This window comes from Mya arenaria, chromosome 2 (genome assembly GCF_026914265.1).
Source record: "Mya arenaria isolate MELC-2E11 chromosome 2, ASM2691426v1".
Taxonomy (NCBI): domain Eukaryota; kingdom Metazoa; phylum Mollusca; class Bivalvia; order Myida; family Myidae; genus Mya; species Mya arenaria.
The window spans coordinates 14504750-14526030 of NC_069123.1; the positions used below are offsets into that span (position 1 = coordinate 14504750).

The window sequence follows — 21281 nt, forward strand, 5'->3', positions numbered from 1 at the left end:
ATACCGTTGATTATAACATCTACAGAGTTGTTGTTCCTGGTATTAGCTAGATCATTGGTGGAAGGGTGCACGGCGAATGTTAGAAACATATATAAATTTTTTTAAGACTGCATTATTTTCTTCCCCGCTGATGTTGATAAAAAAAATGGAATGCAACTGATGTATGTTGTTACATGATAAACAAATGTTTTGACTTATTTAATTGTATAAAGATTGACCAATCATTAAACATTTTGGCTATCTCATTTAATTGTATAAAGATTGACCAATCATTAAACACTTTGGCTATCTCTGACCGAACCAAAGATTGAACCTGAGTTTTATCCTGAGTTTAATACAGTTGATGTGATGTTTAAATGGGACACGGCCTTCCACGATAATTAACTGCAATGTTTAACTAAAGAATAAATCGAATCAAAGTCAATTTGCGTTTGTTTGTCCAGGTTTATCATAATTGAATAATAAATCCCTCCATAAGTTTAACAGTTATGAATATTTATATCAGAGCGTTCATGTCAAGGCTGCATCAGTAGCATTCCCATACATGATAAAATGTTAGAAAAAAAAATGTGATTTGATGGTTGTGATAATCTCCTTCAAGTATCAACAGTTTAAATGTGTAGATTTCTTTCACTGATTGTTGTATGGTAGCTTATGCTGCTTATGTGCATATAATAATATATGCTGTATAACGTTTGCATAAGTCTTTTTGCATATTATTATTACGAAAATTATGAAAATTTTTGCCCTCCCCAAAAATGTTTTAGATGAAGAAACATTTTTACCTAGTATGTTAAAAAACGTAATTGTTTTATTAATGCTGCTTAGGAGATGATTATTTGCCTCAGTCTCCGTTATTCGGCAAACCTCTCGCGGAACAACACGTGTATTTACCATACTATGAGGGCAGTAAGAATCGTAAGTGTCGGTGTTCTGTGTTGTAATTGCCAGTCGAGCCACTCTTGTGTCGATATTGTCTGTCAGTCTGTTTATTGCAGGCTATACTTTTGTGTATCGATATATAGAGGATATCGTGTACATGATTGGTCATTCGATACAGAATTTTAGCAAGCAAATTAAATAAATTTCATACTGAATGGTCATGAGTGTGATATTCTTTTTATATCATAAATACTAATTTGATGATTCACAGCGCTTAAAACACATAAAACGTCACAGTATATAGCATGTACATTTTCAACGCTACATATTTATGATGTCACATCTAAAGTTTCTAATTACGTTCTATATAAAAAATATATTATACTGTAATGACTTACTTCCTTCATGCTTGCAACGTTATTTATAATATCAATTAAATTATAATATATATCAAATATTTCCTAAAGTTTCCTGTATTTTGCAATTATTAAAAAAGTAGGGTGTCAATGAATAAAAAAAATGTTTAGAAATAGACATTCTTAAGATTAACCTTTATTTTATTAAAAAGAATGTTTTCAATTTAGAATAGATACGTTTATAAATAGAACAGCGCGCACTACATTCATTCATGTATGTAACTTGTTATATCTCTGAATAACCATAGATATTATTCATATCAAATTAAGATCTTTCTTATTTTTTTGTGTATATCAATATTGAGATTTAATTACCTTAAAAAGATACAAGCATGATTTAATTTGCATGGATGGTTAATTACAGAACAGCATGCTTTGCCACTTTAGTTATAAATTCATGTTGGTGTATATGAACTTTAAACTGCTAATTTTAGATGACCTTGACCTTGATTTATAAAGAAGATAATTTTAGGTTCTTATTTTTTTCACTAATGCATTTTAAGAATTTAAAGGCAAACCTAAGGATGAGAAAACATTGAAAAGTAATGCAAGTAATTACTATTTTTTTATATTGTAAAATCCCTTTAAGTGTGGCCATTTTCAGAGTGATATCCATCTTTACAATGAGGCCAGTTCATTATGATAATTCCCGTCTCATCTGTGTAGAAATAGTTCTTGCTCCTGTGAAAATCAATGGATGATGTCGTGAAATGTAGACATAGCTCTTCGGAAACCTTTTCAGAGAAAATTCTGTCAATCCGATGTTGATAAGGATTTTAAATATGGAGCTATAAAATTAATGGATTGCGTAATTTTACATTAGTATTTAGATGATGAAAAGATATTCAAATATGTATTGTTTTGGATAATGAGTGTAAGATGGAGTAAGTTTGTAAGATTTTAAAATTGTATTAAAATTATACGTATGTCATAATTGGAAATATATCTATATATATCTTACATTTTTATATGGAGGTGAATGTAGTTCAATAAATATTCAGATGGGTTGTTATATTTATTTAATGATTATATAAGTGTTATTATATTAGGCTTTTTATTTATTTTTCAGAGATCTAATAATTTTATGGAACTGTTAATAAACTCAGGCTGTTGAATGTTTTATTGTATGTAATTTCTTTGTTCTATAAGAATTTAAAACTGTTACTTTCATACTTAAGTGCAATGAAGATATTTTATTCAGCTAAGCATGTCTTTAAACGATTCTTTGGTAGAATTCTTCTTAAATTTTGTATATATTTTCAAACAGAAAAAAACACTTTTCACTTATAAATCATAGTTTTAAACAGCAAATATTTAATATACGTTCAATGAATGTTTCATATATTGCAGGAGATGACAATTTGTCAGATAGGGCCGGGAGTGTGTCCCCGCTAAACACGTCCTACGATAAGGTGCGTAAACCTTCCTCGAACATTACAAATTTTGCAAGCCATACCATTTAAAGTTGCACTCTTAAAGATATACCATTTTTATAACTTGTTTATTTTTTGTCTTGGAAACTTGTGATAAAAGACTGCTGACAAAATAATAGATCGCAGATTTTCATATTTCATTTTGAAAACTAATGTTTCATGGCTTTACTAATGGTTTAAGAAAATGCACAAAACATCAATTTTTGAACTTAAGTAGAAAAAATTGTCACTATTTTTTTGTCAGCAGTCCTAAATGAATGGTTTTCATGCATTTTTGCTTAAATTGGCTAGTTCCAAGACAAAAAATAAATAAAAAGTTGTCAAAACGTTCAATCTGTGAGAGTACATCTTTAAGAAGTAGTTTCCATCCCCAAGACTCTAAGGCTTTATGCTGAAAGCCTAGGAATTACGACAAAGGGCAAGGGTTTATGATTTTGGCCAAGATCATAATGTCGAGGGCCAATATGATGAAGACCGAGTACCAGACATTCACTATGGAATCAGGATTTGGGTTTGAAGAACATTTGCATCGATATTTTAACTTGTCTTGTTTTAGAAGGCAAGACTCCTGACAGCTATATCCTGACAAATACATGGCCTTGTTGTTGTCCATGATAGAGCCAGGTGGTCAGAACTGAGAAAAATCCATAATACTGACAATATGCATTTGTTTAACAAGGCCCATAACTCTGGCGTAAATAGTTGTTTTGTAATGAGGGTCTTCAGTAACTGATAAAAAAAAAATGAGTGTTGGTATCTGCAATTAGAGTCCTACATTTAGAATTGAGTTTCTGGCAGCAACTTTGTTTAATGTAGCTGAAGTTAAGGAGAATTAGTCCTTTAAATGTTGTGAATAATGCCAAGAGGAACCCAGCAAGTAAAAGGTATGGACCGAGTAATGACATTTCGAGAGAGGACTTGTTCCATGGACTGTAGATTAAAGGTTTGTTTCACTCAAAATACTGCAGGTATTATTTTGTTTACCTCAAAAGAGTTATTATTTTGATACTGTTTATTGTTTTGATTTCAATTTAGTTGATTATTGATATTCTGAAAATAAGCAAATTATCATGTTCATAAATAAGATGAACAGAAAAATGTTTATATTCAGTAAAAAAAAAGAAAAGTTGTAATACGAAAGGGACAGAAACTTAGGTTCGAACAATATAATTATAAGGTTGTGAGTTTTGGGTACTTATGCATCAACTACACTTGAGGTATATGTTATGCCTAATAGTATTAGCCAAAGCGTGAAGCTAAACCGTCTAAATTGGCGACTCTTTGAATTATTACAACTATGTTACTTCATATATCATTTCATGTAAAGAAAACTCTGAAAATTTCAGTTTTAGAACACATTTGTGTTTATATTAAAAATACAAAATGGTTGAAATTAAGTGTCATTTATTTAGTCAAACTTAAGTTTCAGTCCCTTTGACGTTTCAGTTTCTGAAGCTGTTTTAATTAAGCTTATCAGGGGTTGTATTCAATGACCTCTTAGATTTCACTTCATTTCAAGAGAGAATCTGAGTGTTTTGATTGGACAGTAAAACTTATTGGCCAATGGACTGAATGGAATCACTGAAGCATGTCTAAAGGCAGAGTGTTTTGATTGGACAGTAACATTAATTTGCCAATAGACTGAATAAAATCACTTAGGCATGTCTAAAGTCTGAGTGTTTTGATTTGACTGTAAAATTAATCGGCCAATAGACTGATTGGAATCACTGAGGCGTGTCTGAAGGCTAAGGATAAGAACTTTATTGAATATGACCCCTGAACTCTCATCATTGTCAACTATTGTAACTGTAAATCCATTTTTAAGTTATTTTGTTATTTATGCTAAGAATGTTTTTATTTGACTCTAGTTTAGGCTTGGTCATGGTGTAATGATTTTTATTTGTTTAAATCCAGTTCTTAAACACTGGTCTTCCAAATGGTTTGAATTACGAGATTTATGATGTTTGAGTAATATTCAAAACCACTGGTTAATAATTTTTGACAAATGAAAACCATTCACACCAAATATGCATAATTTGATTTTATCCAGATAGAATATTGTATGAACAAATTATTTTTAGGCAACAATTTATCAATAGTTTGTTTGGCATTGTCTGACCTCCTCACAGAGATACCAATACCTGAAAAAACGATGGTCTTTTATTTTCATTTATCATGAAAGAACCAAGAAGGGAGGTTATAAGAGAGTTTGGATCAACCCTTCTTTCCTACCCACTGCTCAAAATGTGGACTGAGTAATGCAAAACAAACTATTTGTGGCCTTGCTTCCACTTTTTCTGCTACCAGTAGCATGTGGCAAAGTAGTACACCTGAAGATTGTTTTCATTTCGCGAGGACCATTTTTCCTTAGTTAACCACTTTATATGTAACGTTAGTTCAGGAAGATGTTTCATCCGGAGTCCTAGGAGTTGATTTCGTGCAGTACTAGTTTGGTGGCAAATCTCTCCTCGGTACCAAAACCGCTCTTAGGAGTCTTATGGAAACGCCAATTTCCCCTCCCTGATTTATATATTATCACAACTTAATGATGATTTAAATTGCATCCGTTTATTTGTAAGATAAATATTGTTTATTATTAATAAAAAATTGGAAGTCACAAATATTGGCGATAGTAAAAACCTCGTGAAATCTTAGCAATCTATGGTATAATAGATGTTGTGCTGCACTGGTGTACTTGCCATTACTAGGATGTTGTCTTACGGCCCCATGAGAGTGAAGATTCTGGACGACGGTTCAAGGGTGACATGAGTACAGCCCTGAGCACAGCCCTTCATTACCCATCGTACTTGGAACGGGGTCCCGATTACGAGGCTGAGATGAGATACTTTTCTGGAGATACGTTGTCTCCGAGGGATAAGGTAAAGAGAGGGGACAGTAGGCGGGGCTTATATGTCACTCATTTACCTGGCCACCAGACAGAGATTGACGATGTTTCATATATGTTTTACAAATATTTCTCAAACGATTTGAGCTTGTCATATTGTTGTAAAGCTTTCTGGCTGCCATTCTTGTACTTTTTTTGCTTATAAAATTTCTTTTCAGATCAATGTTAATATTTCCATGCTTATATGACTGGTACAATCATGATTGTTTTTTCTTTTTCTCTAAATGATTGAAATTAGTAAACAATGAATATAGGACTATTTATTTGAAATATGAAGATTTATAAAACAAATACGTGATGTATGACTCGAGACTTTTCCAAGCACACCCAGAAGTTATCCAAATTGAGATTTTCTTAAATAAGCCTAAATACTGTATATTAAAAAAAATGATTTTCTTTAACAAGCCAGAATGGATTAACGTATAACAGAACGAGAATATTTAAAAGCAAAATATTTTAAAGCCAGGGATTGATTTAGGCTTGCTGACTCTTGCTGATTTTGATCACTGAACCAATTGGGTAATGTTGATTTTTATTGCAAGAATTCTATGTTATGCAACTGCCGGGCAAGAATGTAGACTTGATATAAATGAAAGAAAAAGACGAAACGGTAATGGAAAGAATTACGCCTCTGACTTAAAATAGTGGCAGGTTACAAGGTCTGATTTTATTATATTTTCGTCATATTCATGTTCTTTTGTCCGGTGGCCAGTTGTGTGTAAGGTTTAGACGTTTGCAGTGCAGAGTGAAATACTATATAGTAACGAGGGGAGCGGATATATTATAACACTAGAAATACTAGCTATGTCTAATTTTAACTGAAGATCAGGTTAAGCACTGTTATGTCACGACACTCACTGGAAATGTATTATTTGTTTTATGTCTTAATGTTGCCTATTTTAAGTTTCGTTAAAATAAAAATGATATTCAAAACTTGCATCCGAAAAGTGGCACGTGTTTCACATGTTGGACTCACTTTGGTTAATTTTTCGGTAAAAATGTAAGTTTTAAATATCATCATTATTTGTTGTATGTTTTATTTAGGGACTTTCTTGTTTTAATTTTATGTCTTCAACTTTGTTGTTCTGCTTTGTACACTTCGTCTTTTCTCGCAAATGTCAGGAAAAAAGGCCGGGCGATAATTCGACCCTTGGGTCTGGGGATTATTCAACGTTAGATAGAAGTAGTGGCGATGGCAGCCGAAAAATAATTCGCTCTGTTGATGCAAGCCAAAATTCCCTTGATGCAGATGACTATATAAATGAGGATAGCATGAAAAAGGTAAAAACAGAAAAATTAGGATATGGCGCTTTTTCCCCTGCTTGTAAAGGCATTAATGTATAATGAGGCCTTTGTCATGAGAAATATAAAAGTAGTCAGAGCGAATGAAAAAAAGCTTTTAGGATGTTGAATAAATTTAAATGCTTCAACCGTGCATAAACAGTTCCTAGTGTACGTGTAGACATTAGAAAAAATTAATGTGAAAGATTTCCAATCAAGCATGATGGTTTCTTTGCATGTTTCGAAAATGGAAACAAGTTTTTGGTGATGGGCGTGCATTATATATAGTTGTAGAAAACTGACGAAACAATACTAACACAGGGTGATGGGCAATTTTGAGAATGTGATAACAGATACAATACAGATAGGATGAGATTTTTGTGTCAACTATGAGGAATGACGGACACATACAGAGTACTTTGTTTGGCATTGACATCTTCATCATCGTCTTCAACAGACTTTCATAACTGGTCATTAACTATTAATTGACTTGGTTTAGTGTTTTTAAACTTGGTATGCATATTGGCAATATTGGATGTTGGGATAAATAAGTCAAGGGTCAAGGTCATAGTGACCTTAACTAGAAAAAGTTACATGTGTTTTAGATCAATAACTTCAGGACAAATTTGTGCCCAAGCGTCTTTAAACTTGGTAAGCATATTGGTCATGGTCAGAAGATGGCCCCTATGGATGTTGGGATAATTAGGTCAAAGGTCATAGGGACTGTAACTAGAAAAGTTAGAGGAGTTTCAGATCTATAATTTCATGACTTTTGTCCTAGGAGCTTCAAACTTGCTAAGCATATTGATCATGGTCAGTAGATAACTATTGACTTTGGGGTTAAATGGTCACAGGTCAAGGTCATGGTGACCTTAACTACGAAAGTTATTGGTTTTTCAGATCACTAACTTTAGGACAAATTTGTGCCTAAGCGTCTTTAAACTTGGTAAACATATTGGTCATGGTCAGAAGATGGCCCCTATGGATGTTGGGATCCATTTGTCAAAGGTCAAGGTCATAGTGACCTCAACTAGAAAGGTGTTTCAGATCAATAACTTTAGGACAATTTGTGTCTAAGCGTCTTTAAACTTTGTAAGCATATTGGTCATGGTCAGAAGATAACCCCTGTATGGATTTTGGGATAAATAGGTCAAATGTGAAGGTCATGGTTAAGTAGAAAAACTATGGGCTAGGTACCTACAAGTGATTCATTACGGAATTGTAGTTTGTCTATCAGATTTAATATGGATTTTTAGGGAATTATCAGCTTGTAATAGGATTGAACGATAAAATCTTATAAATGAAATGATGATGGAAATATTCATTCAATAAAAATGAAATCTTAGATTTCTGAGGTACTGGTTGATAACTTTAATTTGCTTACAAATATTAAAGGGAATACTATTTGTGTATCTTTAAAAGAAAAACATCTGTTGGTAGTAAAAATTATACAAATTATTGTAGCTGTAATTTTCAGTGTTTAGAATCTCTTTGACTTTTCCTGAAACATGTTATTTGGTTTACTAGTATATAAGTTATATTTATTATTTTAATTCACTTTTTTCACTCATTCAAAAGCACGTTTTTAGACTGTTCCATTGACTTTGAGAAAAGATTTGGTTTCAATTGTCAAATCACACAGGAGCTTGTATCTTTTGGCCTCAGTGTCTTTTAAAGTGGTATTTTAATGTCAATCTTTTCTCAAAGTCAGAACATATTTGTTGTGTTCATGATTTTGGTTCGATGTTGTTTGCATGCAGTGTTTTATTGTTGTTTTTACTAGAACTCGCTTCTATTTGGGGAAGACTTTTACGCACGAAAATCTGTACGCTACCAGCTTGAGGCCAGCAAGCCGAGAGAAATTATCGACAGTCGGGGAATAGGTATTCCGTCTAAGTCAAAGTCATACTCTTCTGAATTGGTTGAGGGTCACGACCTCAGTGAAAAGTTTGAGTATCTTCCGGACGATTCGGTGGATGCGACAGTTGGGCAACAGGTATTAAATAAAAATGCCAGAATAAAACCATAACATGGTCAAAATATTTCAGATGTATAGAATGTGAAATTTCACAATTGTGAGATTTCACAATATGCAAAAGGTCGAACTATTGTTAGCCAGTGTTACCTCATAGGAAGCTTAACTTTAAGATAATGACATTAATGAATTGAACCTATTTTTAGCATGGTCCATGCATGCAATCCCCAAAAGTTATCATTCCGAAAGTTAATTAATCCAATATAATTCCGTTCACAAATAACAGCATGCATGAAAACTGTTATTGTTTGGCTCATTCTTTAAGCTGCCTTAAAAATTGATTCTATCGATAGAGAGCAGGTAAGGTTTGAGTTGGGTTGTTGGCAGTTTTCGATGTGAATTTATGCCATTTATGAAAAATGTTGATGATGATTTCAATGTGGATAAGTGTTTGAAGAACTTAGATAAAATATGCTAATGTTTTAGTGATTATTTGAATACGATCTTGCTGTAAAAATAAACAAAATCACAGGTTTATATTGCAAGTGTGATTTATATTGCATCCATAAGATATCCGTACAAATGAATCCACGTAAGTCATGACAATATCATCTCTAACTTCAAAAATGGACTTAACTTTAAAGCCACTTTAACAATTTGTTTGTGGTGAAAATTGAGCTCAAACTCAGCAATTTTAAAGAATTTTCCCCAAAATTATATAAAAAAGCACTTGATAGTACAATAACCTTGGTAAGGCAGGGTTCTCAATAAGTTTTGGTTGAACCGTCTCAAATAGTAAAGTAAACCCCAGCTTCTACTTATTCTACTGAAAATTCATTTAGTTTTCCAAATTTGAACCGGCCCTATTGCCAATTGAACCGTCCATTTTGGCCGGCAGCTGGTTCTTATTGAGAACACTGGTAAGGCCTTAAAAAACAAAAAACATTTGCGCCGGGTTACGCGACCCTACCTACAAAATAGGCTGTGACTTTAACCATTTATTTAGTATATCCTTTTTTGGTGTGTTAATATGTTGTTTAAAACCCTTAAAACTTTATGCAGAAGATTACTTCGACATGATTCTCCAATGATGACAATAATATTCTTACATAATTAAAAGTTTAATAAAAAAAAATGGGGAAATAAATAAAATGAGAAGCCTACCTTAACTCTGCCTGTTTTTGGAAAGGATGTAACCCTAACCTATTGATTTTTATTTTTTTGCCTAAATAGTCTTCAAAATACCAAAATTATTTGCCTGGGCTAAGGATTGAATTTTAATTCGGATATTTTCTTAATGTGAGTGGCTATTCCTTCACCACTTAATGTTCATTATCACAAAGAAACGAGAAGTAAATGAATTGAACAACCAAGATACATTCATCATTTATATCTCGGTTTATGAAGCGCGCATCAAATTCCAGTTTATATATTTATCTTGAAAGTTATTTACTTATTGCAAAAAAGACTTTGTTTATACATTACACAGTTACCTCCCTTTGTTTACAGGACTACATGGAGGCCCAGATGGTCGGAAGTTACGAGGCCCCAATATTGGCCGCCCATGTGTCTGACCGCTACATGTCTGCCCCGGGGAAAAGTGAGGGAGCTAGGTACTCTTCATACAGCGGGTCGTCATTCAATACACACTTCGACCCAGATAACGTCGCCATCGATAAGACTCCAACTTATACTGGGTAGGAGTTTTATTCAAAAAAATTAATTTGTCATAGAGTGATTTGATTATTTGGAGGTTTTGTGTAGGATTTTAAATGCACAGATTGTAAATTGCACATTGTTTTTCCTTGCAGGGAAATGCTTTATACCTTTTGAATAATTTGCAAATACAAATTAGAAATTAACACTCCTTTTCTCTCAGTCGGAAATTATTATTATGAAAAACAAAAATAGAACTTTCAGAGGGATAGTTTCTTGATTAATATTGTAATAACTGTATTAGAAAATGACAAAAAGGCTGATTTTTTTTTCATTATTTTTGTAAAACAGCAAACTAAAATGGAAGAGGTAAAACTGTTTTACATGGAATGACATTATTGTGTTTGTTGTTTTATAGTTATAATCGTTGTTCGTTTAGTGTATGAAGCCTTTAAGCAGCGTATCACAAACAGCATGATTGAGTTATGTCCCCTTGCTTTTTGATGTGATTATTTATACTAATTGTGGTTTTACTTTTGTTTGTTTTTAAATTCAGTTCTGTTTCAAAACAGCTAAGTAATATTTAGTAGCGGGTTCAGACGGAGAAATTAGATATTTTTAGCTTGTCTGTTTGTCAAAGAAAGAAAGTCAAGTTGTTGTCATAGCCTTGGCGTAATTGTTGTTGGCTTGTGAAACAATTGACCTTAGACCTTGAAATTCATTTTTTCTTATGAACCCTTGCACATGCTTCTTATAACAATATGCTTAATATAGCAAGGCCCATAACTCTGTCTTTAATAATTGTTGGGTAATATAACGCCCCTTATGCAAATTTTTGCCAATAAGTCAATACCTTTCAAGATATTTACATGAAACTTTGTACATATGTTACTAAGGACAATATACTTATGTGTAGCAAGGCCCATAACTCTGTCTATGATAATTGTTGAGTTATGCCCCTTTGTAAAAACTTGGCAATAAGTCAATACATTCCCAGTTATTTACATGAAACTTTGTACATATGTTACTAAGGACAATATACTCATGTGTAGGAAGGCCCATAACTCTGTCTATGATAATTGTTGAGTTATGCCCCTTTGTAAAAACTTGGCAATAAGTCAATACATTCCCTGTTATTTACATGAAACTTTGTACATATGTTACTAAGGACAATATACTCATGTGTAGCAAGGCCCATAACTCTGTCTTTAATAATTGTTGAGTTATGCCCCTTGAAATTTATGTAAAAACTTAGCATTAACTCATTAACTTTTCAACATATTTACATGAAACTTTGTACATTTGTTATTTAGGACAATATGCATTTCAATAACACACAAGTTGTTCCCCTTGTTTGATTAAAGAAAGTAACAGGCGAGCATTTGGCTTCCGTTGGCGGTGGTCTGGTTTCCTTCCCTTGGTTAATGAAATCATTATCTCATTTATAATGACTTTCTTCATTTTTCTGGTGTTAAAGTCTTAATTTACTCCCGTTTTCACTTTAATAGCCCTGAGAAGAGGTAGGTTTCAAAAATATTTCCTTAGAATGCATGAACTGTGATTGAATCTATAAATAAAAGGTGCCTGGAAAAAAGGTTTGTTTTGTCAGATGGGGAGCAAGTGAAACAAAATAGAAGTGGGTGTTATTTATTTTCTGATATTTTTAATTTCCATATCTTTTTATATATAGTTCTCAAATGTTTGATTATCACATTGCTTGCATGCTTTCAATTCTAAAATGATTATGTCATTCTTTATTTATTTTTAAAATGTTTACAGTATTTAATGAGCCATGTTCTGTGCATCCATGGTTAGTTTGCTTACACGACTGCATGGTCGAAGAAAAAAATGTGAAAAAAAATATTGATTTTTTTTTGTGAAGTTAGTGAAATCAATCGAATGGAAGAGATTTTTAAACAAATTCATTTGCATTTATTTTTAAACTGTCTCGGGAAGTTTAATTCTGTTCTTTAAAATATTTGTATGTTAAAAGAACATAAAACATGGCTTTTAGTGGCAAACCAAGGGTTGTGGTGGGGGTGTAGAGGATCTGACAGAATGGGCCTTTAATATTTCTAAGACAATCACAAGTTATGGTTTCTATCTCCCTGGCTAGTTCTGTTTCCTATAATTGTTCTCAGTTGCATGCTTTTAAGGAATCTGATGTACGTGTATGTAAAGTTTGGATGACATGGTGGCCCTGAATTGATTTGTTATCATTTGAAATGGTTTTATGTTCAGAGAAAGAATATGTAAAACAAATGCGGAACATATTTTGGAAACTTGAAAAAAGATTGATGAAAAGGTTATTTCATTTCAAATAAAAAAACAAAATACAAACTGCGAAAACATCATGTGTAAAGTTCTTTAGATCATTTTTTTTAGATATAAGTAACCAGTAAGAAATATATTTTTAAATTATACCTAGTGATAGTTTGTGTTATTTTTGGTCTTTTTATTGATCCAGTCGGCAGGAGGTGTGCAGTTTTTTCTGAGCACTCTTCAAGCAGTGTAAGGTTTACGACTAAGATATTTTATTGAAACGGGCCTTAATTAAGCCTCAAAATCATCATTACAGCCATTGGCACACTACTACGGAAATATTATGTGTACATCAGATGCCTTAAGTGATGGTTAGAACCCCTCTTTGTTCACTCTAATATTCTATTTCAGAATTGAGTTTCTATCCAACATAGTTATTCCACAAAAAGAAAGGAAACTAAATTTATATAAAATATTTATATAATATATAGAGAAGTCCATATTAATGACTGTAGATGCTAGAATTTTCCTTCCTATTGATTTTCTTGCTTTTATATCTTAATTGTCTTCCAAGAATAATTCTGTACGTAATGAATCAACTAACTTCTCTGGCATTGGTGTTTTTGTTACCATATTTTTCCTGCATGACAGTAAAAGGGAAGTAAGCATGCTCATTTCTGTTGTTCCATTGTTTACCTTTCCTTGGCTTCTAAAACCCCATTACAATTGTTGATAAAGGGACCTTACTTTTCAGGTGTAAAAAGTTTCTTAATTTAAATTTTACAGCAAAAAAGGTTGAATAATGCTCTTTAGAATGAAATCTTTCTCGTATTTTACAAGAATTAAATGTTTACTGTGTGGAATATTTTGAGGAATAATGCTACAGTGCACACCTATTCAGCAAAAAAATATGTTCCAAGGGAGTTAACTGATGTGAAGTAAAAATATATGAAATAAGGGAGACAACTTTGTATAAGTTACATTCCATTAAAATTGAGACATTTTTATACTAATTTTATGGTGAAAGTCTTGTAATTGTAAGAAACAATAGGAAATAGATTCCTATATATGTATTACTGTGTTTAAAAGTCAACTCATTAAAATTTGTGTGGTATGTTTTGAGAAATAATGTTGCAGTGCAAACCTATTCAGCAAAAATATGTTCAAGGGAGTTAACTGATGTGTAGTATTAATTATATGAAATGAGGGGGACAACTTTGTATAAGTTACATTCCATTTAAATTGGGACATTTTTATGCTAATTTTATGGTCAAAGTATCTTTTTATTGTGAGAAAATAACAGGAAATGGGTCCCTGTATTTGTGTCAAAGTGTTTAAAAGTCAACTCATCAAAATTTGTGTGCAGAAACCGTAACAAAACATTGTCATTTCCATTCTGGTAATTTATGGGTTCCTCTTGGTACTAAATATACAGGTGAAAAACACCACAATAATTCAACTGACTTAAATCTGATAGTACTAACTCTATCATGTTCCATCCATCACAATTAATTTAATAAAAATATTGCAAAATTGGTGAACTGAGGCCACATTTAAAAAATACTTTGTTTGGTGTTACCCAACACACATAAAAAATACCAATGTCCCGAAAGTTTATTTATTCTCTCTTCATTTTTTTTCACTATACTATGAATGGGTTATAAAGTAAAACAAAAAAATAAATAAAAAAACACACACTCTTTTAGCCTCCCTTCGAAATGTGGTTGGGTAGCGCGAAACAAAGTAAGTTTTTACACTGTGGCCTAATGGTCTAGATGATGAGTATAGATAGTCAATGATTTTTATCCTTGACCCTTCCCCAGGGTTAGCCAACATTGTCAAGTTAATGGGAGTTATTGGAATGGATTCATATCCCCTGATCAAACATTCTTACCAGACTGGGGAAAACTGGGTTTCTCTGATTTGATCAAAAATTTGTTGTTGGCTGTTAATTCATTGATTGAATAATGGCAGACATTGCATAATATGATTTTCCCCAGGAATTACTGTGTTTAAATGTAAAACTATTAAAGCAATATTTTTCCAGATTAAGTTCTCACATAATTTTGTGACAAAAAATAGATAAATGGAAATATCTGACATGGCAATGGATGCTGAAATGAAAACTAAATCGTAAGTGTTTGTAATGATTGATTATTGAAAATGAAAGCGAACAAGAATTAGCTGTTAACCTGATATTTGTATTGTAATTGGATGTTTAGTAATTATGCATCCTCATGTTGAACTAGGCTTGTAATTCGTCATAGGGACATTTGTATGACACTCTATACTGGTTACTTACTGTTTAAAGCTGCACTCTCACAGATTGAACGTTTTGACAACTTTTTTTAAATTTTTCTTCTTGGAAATGAGCCAATTTTTGCAAAAGTCCATGGAAACCAGTTATATAAGACTGCTGACAAAAAAGTAAATCACATACTTTTATATTTAAGTTCTAAATTGATGTTTTATGCATTTTTCTTTAACTGTTAGTAACAGTTTATTAGCCATAAATCATTAATTTTCGAACGAAAAGATGAAAATCTGCAATCTGATCTTTTGTCAGCAATCTGATATCATTGGTTTGCAGATATTTACGCAAAATTGCTCTTTCCTAGACAAAAAATAAAGAAGTTGTAAGAATGGTAAATCTGTGAGAGTGCAGCTTTAAGTCTTTATTTGTAGAAATTTTAAGGGATGAAAAGTTGCAATATAAAAGAATTACATTACATTTACATAGACTTTTTAGTTAATCTATTTTTCCAAGAAAATATGTTGAGGTATTTTCATAGCCTTGATTACGTTCTCCTTAGGCGTTCTCCTCTGAGCGATGGCGACACCATTGGTGTGCAAAACCTTTTACTTTGGCCATAACTCAAAAATAGTTTAAGATGGTCAAATTGATGAGTGTTGATGGCTGATCAAGGGCGCTCTTGTTTGAAAAAAACAACTTATTCCTCTACACTTAAGTAACAGAGGTAAAGGCGTTTTTCCAAAATTACTTATTAGCAAAATAACCAGGAAAGATCTGAAGCCTCAAAATTAATGGGAGGAAAAATCTTAGATTAAACTCCCGACTTCTAAGGTGTTTCCCGCAGAGATATTGAGCTACTTGTTCAAATATTGGCACCAAATCAAACAAATTTCCTCCCACAGAAAATTATCCTGGAGGAATTTCAGCATTTATATTCCACATTTCTGGCAAGAAGTGTTCATCCAAAATCAGTTCTGAAATTCTGACACACACACCTTGAAATATGTTTGATTTTAAGTAATATTTAAATTTCTCTGTCTTGTGTCAACTCATCTAATATTTTGTGCTCCCTAAAGTCGCAGTTCTGTTGACACAACACGACAGATTTCAAGATTTGTTCTCTAAATTAAATCATGTTAGGCTTATATATAATCCTTTCGCTTGCTTATGATGAAAACTTTTACAATTATGCTAGGGTCTGTCTTCTGGGTAGATTATTCATTTCTGGGGTCCATTTTGAGCAGCCATGAATAAGTATGTAAGGGTGAGAGGCAGACACCTAAACCACAAGACCTCTCTCACCCTGGTGGGAATCCAACACACAACGTCTTGGGTGAGAGGAGGACACCTATACCACTAGACCATGCATTACCCTGATGGGGATTGAGCAAACATGCTCTTACTTGAGAGGCAGACAACACAACCTCAAGGCATCAACATTTTGGAAACAGCTAGGCCATTACTAAGTCTATATTCAGTGTTGCACTTGAAGCCCTCTTGAAATCATCCTAAATCCCACCCCAAATCCCATTCTTAGGTACAAAAACGTCCATGTTTTCTCAATTTATATCTAGACAAAAAAAAAAAATATTGCCAATTCCCGAAATAAAATATTTTGGAAATTCATGAAATCCACCAAGCTATTTAATGTATTAGCTGCACTTTCCTCTCTTCCAAGTTATTTTGCAAATTCCTGCAAACAAAACCTTTCTCGTGCTTAGAGGTTATTTGTCTCATACTATGTCTGCGGAAAATGTACAGCTGAATAACTTGAGGACAAATATTATGACATGGTCGAAAATAATTCGTATTTATTTGTGTGTTCTGGATGGAAAATGATGTTGATGTATAGTCAAAGTAATTGTCACTTGGCCACAGTCTGAAGTGGATTTTTTTAATGGAGTCATGCGAAAAAATGAATAAAACATGAATAATTTAGCCATGAAGGAAAAACATTAAGAAAAGTGTGAACAGTTTGTAATTTGTTAACAGTTTATACTGTGTCAGTGCTAAAAGGAATTCCAAGTTTCTATACCAGAGTTATTCCCCTTCAAAATTGAAGGACACAGTCGATGGCCTCGACATTATCATGTAATAACGAAACATAAATTCTTCATGAACAAGGCATTCGAGTGTTGACCTTGTCAAGGTCAATCCTTGATTGTCTGGGCAAGGTCAATTTGAAACAGTGATATTGACCTTGACATTGATTCATTGAGACAATTCTTTTAAGTGTGTTTGTTCTAAATGTTCCATTGACACCTAGGGCAGAGCAAATTATAATTGATATTTTGATTAGTCATTTACCTACCAAGTCTGGTAATGAAAGGTTTGCGCCTACATAATGGGATATGTGAGAGATATAATTGAGCATCAATAACTTCTTAATGACCATGTACATATGGAATGAGTTTGTAAGAATCAATGCCCTAGACCACAGGGGAAGCTAAGCTTTAATTACTGATGAGCTTGTCCTGCATTACCCATAGACTCTCCATAGATAAAGTTACTGATACTGACCCATATCAGCTATTGTTCCCATTTGGACAATTAGTGGCTGAGAGTCTGATGCAGGCCAGTTGAGTCCCAAAAAGTATCAATAGACCAGTACCAAGAATTGTCAGTGCGAGAAATGAAGAATGAAATACAATTAACAAATCAGTAATTTTATAATATACGTATAAACAAATAATAAGACTGTCTTGGTGATGTTTGAGAAAAAAGTTTGTTGAAAAAATGGCCGCTGTTAGAAATGTATTAAGTATTTATAGAACTTAGAAAAATATGCATAATCCTTAGGCATTAATATGTTACTATGTTAATGATTGTAAGGTCATTTGTTATTTAAAGAAAGAGGTCCAGATATTGTCATTATAAATAAGCGCTGGTTCGGGTGACAGTGGAGTCAGGCAAAAATCTTACTTTTGGACAAAACCAAAAGAAATACAAGATATAAAAGTCAGGCCCATCACTCTTTCATGTTTCTCAAAGAAAAAAGACAAGGTTTAATTTTGTGTTAGCCTTCGTCATCAGCTGTGGCACAAGCATTTTTCAAAAATTTTAATCTAGGCCTTAGCTTAATTTTTTTAGATATTTAAATGAAACTTGGTACAAATGTCCCCAGAAAGAATTACATGCACATGTTATAGCCTGGCTCATAATCATAACTCTTGTTTTATGATGTTATTAAACTAATTTGCAATAATATACAAGGAAAAACAGGTGATTTTCATTCAAAGCAAAATGGCCCTGAAGGTAGAAACATTCCAATCATAAAACAAACTATTTATGAGTATATTTTGTTGGATTTTTGTATGAACTTTACTTTACCTGTGGGCGTTTTTAAATAAAATATCATATAACCTGCATAATCTTTATTTATGAGTACTAAATAGGATATCATTTCATGTCCATGTATAGACATATATTAGTCAGATATTAATGATGTAGTTTGACCTGTTCAGAATAGACTTAATTAATAGTCCTTTGAGAATATTTAAGATGACAAGTTTAATACGTTTGACAGCTCATAACCTTTTATCATTTCTTTCACCTCAATGTAAACAAATGTTAAAAATTGATATAATCAAGAAAACAGAAAGATATTGATTTGGCCGATAAATGCAATGAATGGAGGAATGTAGATAAAAGATAGATAATTGGCAGAAAATATGTTTGGGAAGTAACCAGTCTAACCTAAAACAATTTGATGAAAGGTGTGCACTAGCAGCTTGCTGATAATGTTGTAAACCAGTCAGTTTAGATGTAAACATCAGAGTGGAAGCTTTTTACTTAGGGCTAGGATTATTGATAATTGAAGAAATTGGATTTTTGTTGGATTTATCCTGTTACCCTCAATGAATGTGTATTTAGTGGATTAATTAAGCTACATAAGTGGATTTGTAATTGGAAAAAAATACTAGCTCTGGAATAAATATTTTGGAGTACTTTTTCCATATAACTGTGAAGACCATATATCTTAAGAATTTGGGATATATTTTACAAATAATGAGTAACAATTAGTGAATGAAGTTGTTATAATATAAATGATAATACGAAATTAGGATAAAGAACTTCATTTTTCTGAAAGAGGAAATCCACTACTAACAAAATGACCATTGTTGATCGCAGCTTCCTCGTGAGTTTTATGGTGGATGCACGCGGTGGAGCCATGCGCGGAACGCGTCACAGCGGCATCCGTTTCGTCATCCCGTCTGGACGCATAGCAATGCCGACGAGGATCCTATGCCGTTTGATTAAGAAGGAAAAGTTGCTGCATCTGCCGGTTTTGAACGAGGGCGAGGCATTCGCAAATCGAATCATTGAGATGGGGCCACAGGGCACTAAATTCCTTGGGTAAGTAAATGTTTTAGTATAAGAATGTCTGATGCTAATTATTCGGTGAATGGGTAAAAACAAAAATGTCTTCGTTCTATTACGTATCATTTTTTTAACCTCAATATTATGGTAGAATAAAGGTATAATCATAAGTCATGTCAATATTCATTACAAAACATTTTTCAAAAAAGTAGAAAGAGAAAACGGACTAAAAGATGATATCGCTTGGTCTAAGTTGGTTATAAATTTAATATCATGAACTTATCTTATAGGTGTAGCCAATTTCTTCTTGTTTGTAGAAGATAATTAATATCTTGTAATAATATTCTCCATACAAAATGAAGTAGCTACAATGAATGGCTTATCAGAAGTGAATGGATTTATTCATAGTCAGGTTTCGAAAATAATGTAGACATTGTGATACATATGTATAATGTGAACGCTTTCTGCAACAGCTTGCATTATAAATGCACATCTATTTGCTTTCTGCAATAACAACCTTGATATAGAAAAACAGCTCTCAAAAATCGGCAAACTACACAATCAATGCCCTTTGTTCAGAGTTTTATGCATTTCATATAAAATGCTTTTCGAGGCCGATAAAACTTTGATATTTAATTTTGGCATACTGACGAAATATTTTCAGTGCAAACGCTTTAAGAACATGTTCACATCTGTTTTCCATATGCCAACCAGTGATAAAGCAGGCAGTATTTCATAGGTGAAATTCTTGTCATTATGTTTAATGCCTCTGCTGTGAGAAAAATAATTGCTCTGTTGTTTTGGAAAAAATGAATTATGTGCCTATTTTATTTTTCAATAGTAGTTATGCACTAGTCAATTGTGACCACAGCCCCCCAAGGTCCAGGGGTATACCAGAGATGACAGGGGGGCAGGAGGGGAAATGGGCAGTGTTTTTACCTTCAAGGTGACCCCACAGTTCCGAGTGAATGCAGTGGTTTTGTTTTTGTGCTGAAAGAGTGAATGCATTGGTTTTGCACCAAAATTAGGGAAATAGACCTTACCTAGGATGTCCCCGGGGTGATTTTTACCCGGACCTTGGGGGGCTGTGGTTACAATTGACTGGTGCATTATATAACAGTTTACATATACATATTTGTAATTTGTCTGTATGTAGAAACATAGGTAATTTGCAAATTCACGTATAATTATCAGCACAAAGTAGTTTTCTTAAACGAGACACATAAAAAGCAAACAAAACACCCAACAAAAATGCATGATTAACACAAACCTTTAATTCCCTAGTATTTGCTGACTTACACAGATGAGATACCTACATAGACACAATCTTAAGTGTATCATCTTCTGTCAAAACTTATCACAATACATGTCAGTCGAGAGCATCGCTAAGCTGCAAATTACAGCTACTAAAGAATGCATTTTTCTGTCATAGTTTAGACATCAAGTTACAAGATGAGTTGAATGATGAATCAAGTGTTATTTCATGTTTAAAGTGGCCTTTTGTGAATCTTATATGCTTACATGGTACCAAGACCAAGAGAAACAGATATCACTAAGAAATTATACATTGTACATGTATATCGCAGTTAAAACATGAATATTCAAAATATTTCATTTTCATATAAATGAACAAGTGACTATTAACGTGCCAATGAAAAATGATACGCTGACAAATGCAGTTTCCTGCTTGTCAAATAAGAAGTTAATATTTTTCTTGATTGGCATCAGTATAGCCCAGTTTATGTTTCATACTATCATTAGTTACAGCAAATGACTAGATAGTTTAAATTATTTTTGAGGCTTTCATCAATCAAGTACATGTACATTCATGTTTATTTTCGTTTAAAATTTATTAGCCTGTCTGTTGCTGTTTTCAGAAGAAAAGTCCCGGCCCCGA

General features: G+C 32.8%; 1 protein-coding gene across 43 annotated transcripts in view; it reads left to right on the forward strand.

Annotated features, from left to right (window-relative positions):
• Positions 1-21281, forward strand: part of LOC128210139 (ankyrin-2-like) — a 183313-nt gene that overhangs the window by 64852 nt on the left and 97180 nt on the right. For 31 of the 43 annotated variants that reach the window (XM_052914350.1, XM_052914569.1, XM_052914581.1 and 28 more), the window contains 8 exons: positions 829-918; positions 2649-2710; positions 5440-5610; positions 6759-6917; positions 8701-8913; positions 10402-10589; positions 10900-10917; positions 19196-19420. In XM_052914350.1, coding sequence (XP_052770310.1) covers positions 829-918; positions 2649-2710; positions 5440-5610; positions 6759-6917; positions 8701-8913; positions 10402-10589; positions 10900-10917; positions 19196-19420 — 1126 coding nt within the window. Of the gene's footprint in view, positions 1-828; positions 919-2648; positions 2711-5439; positions 5611-6758; positions 6918-8700; positions 8914-10401; positions 10590-10899; positions 10918-12056; positions 12069-19195; positions 19421-21281 lie in introns of all 43 variants that reach the window. The other 12 variants (XM_052914398.1, XM_052914431.1, XM_052914485.1 and 9 more) reach the window with 4 other exon arrangements.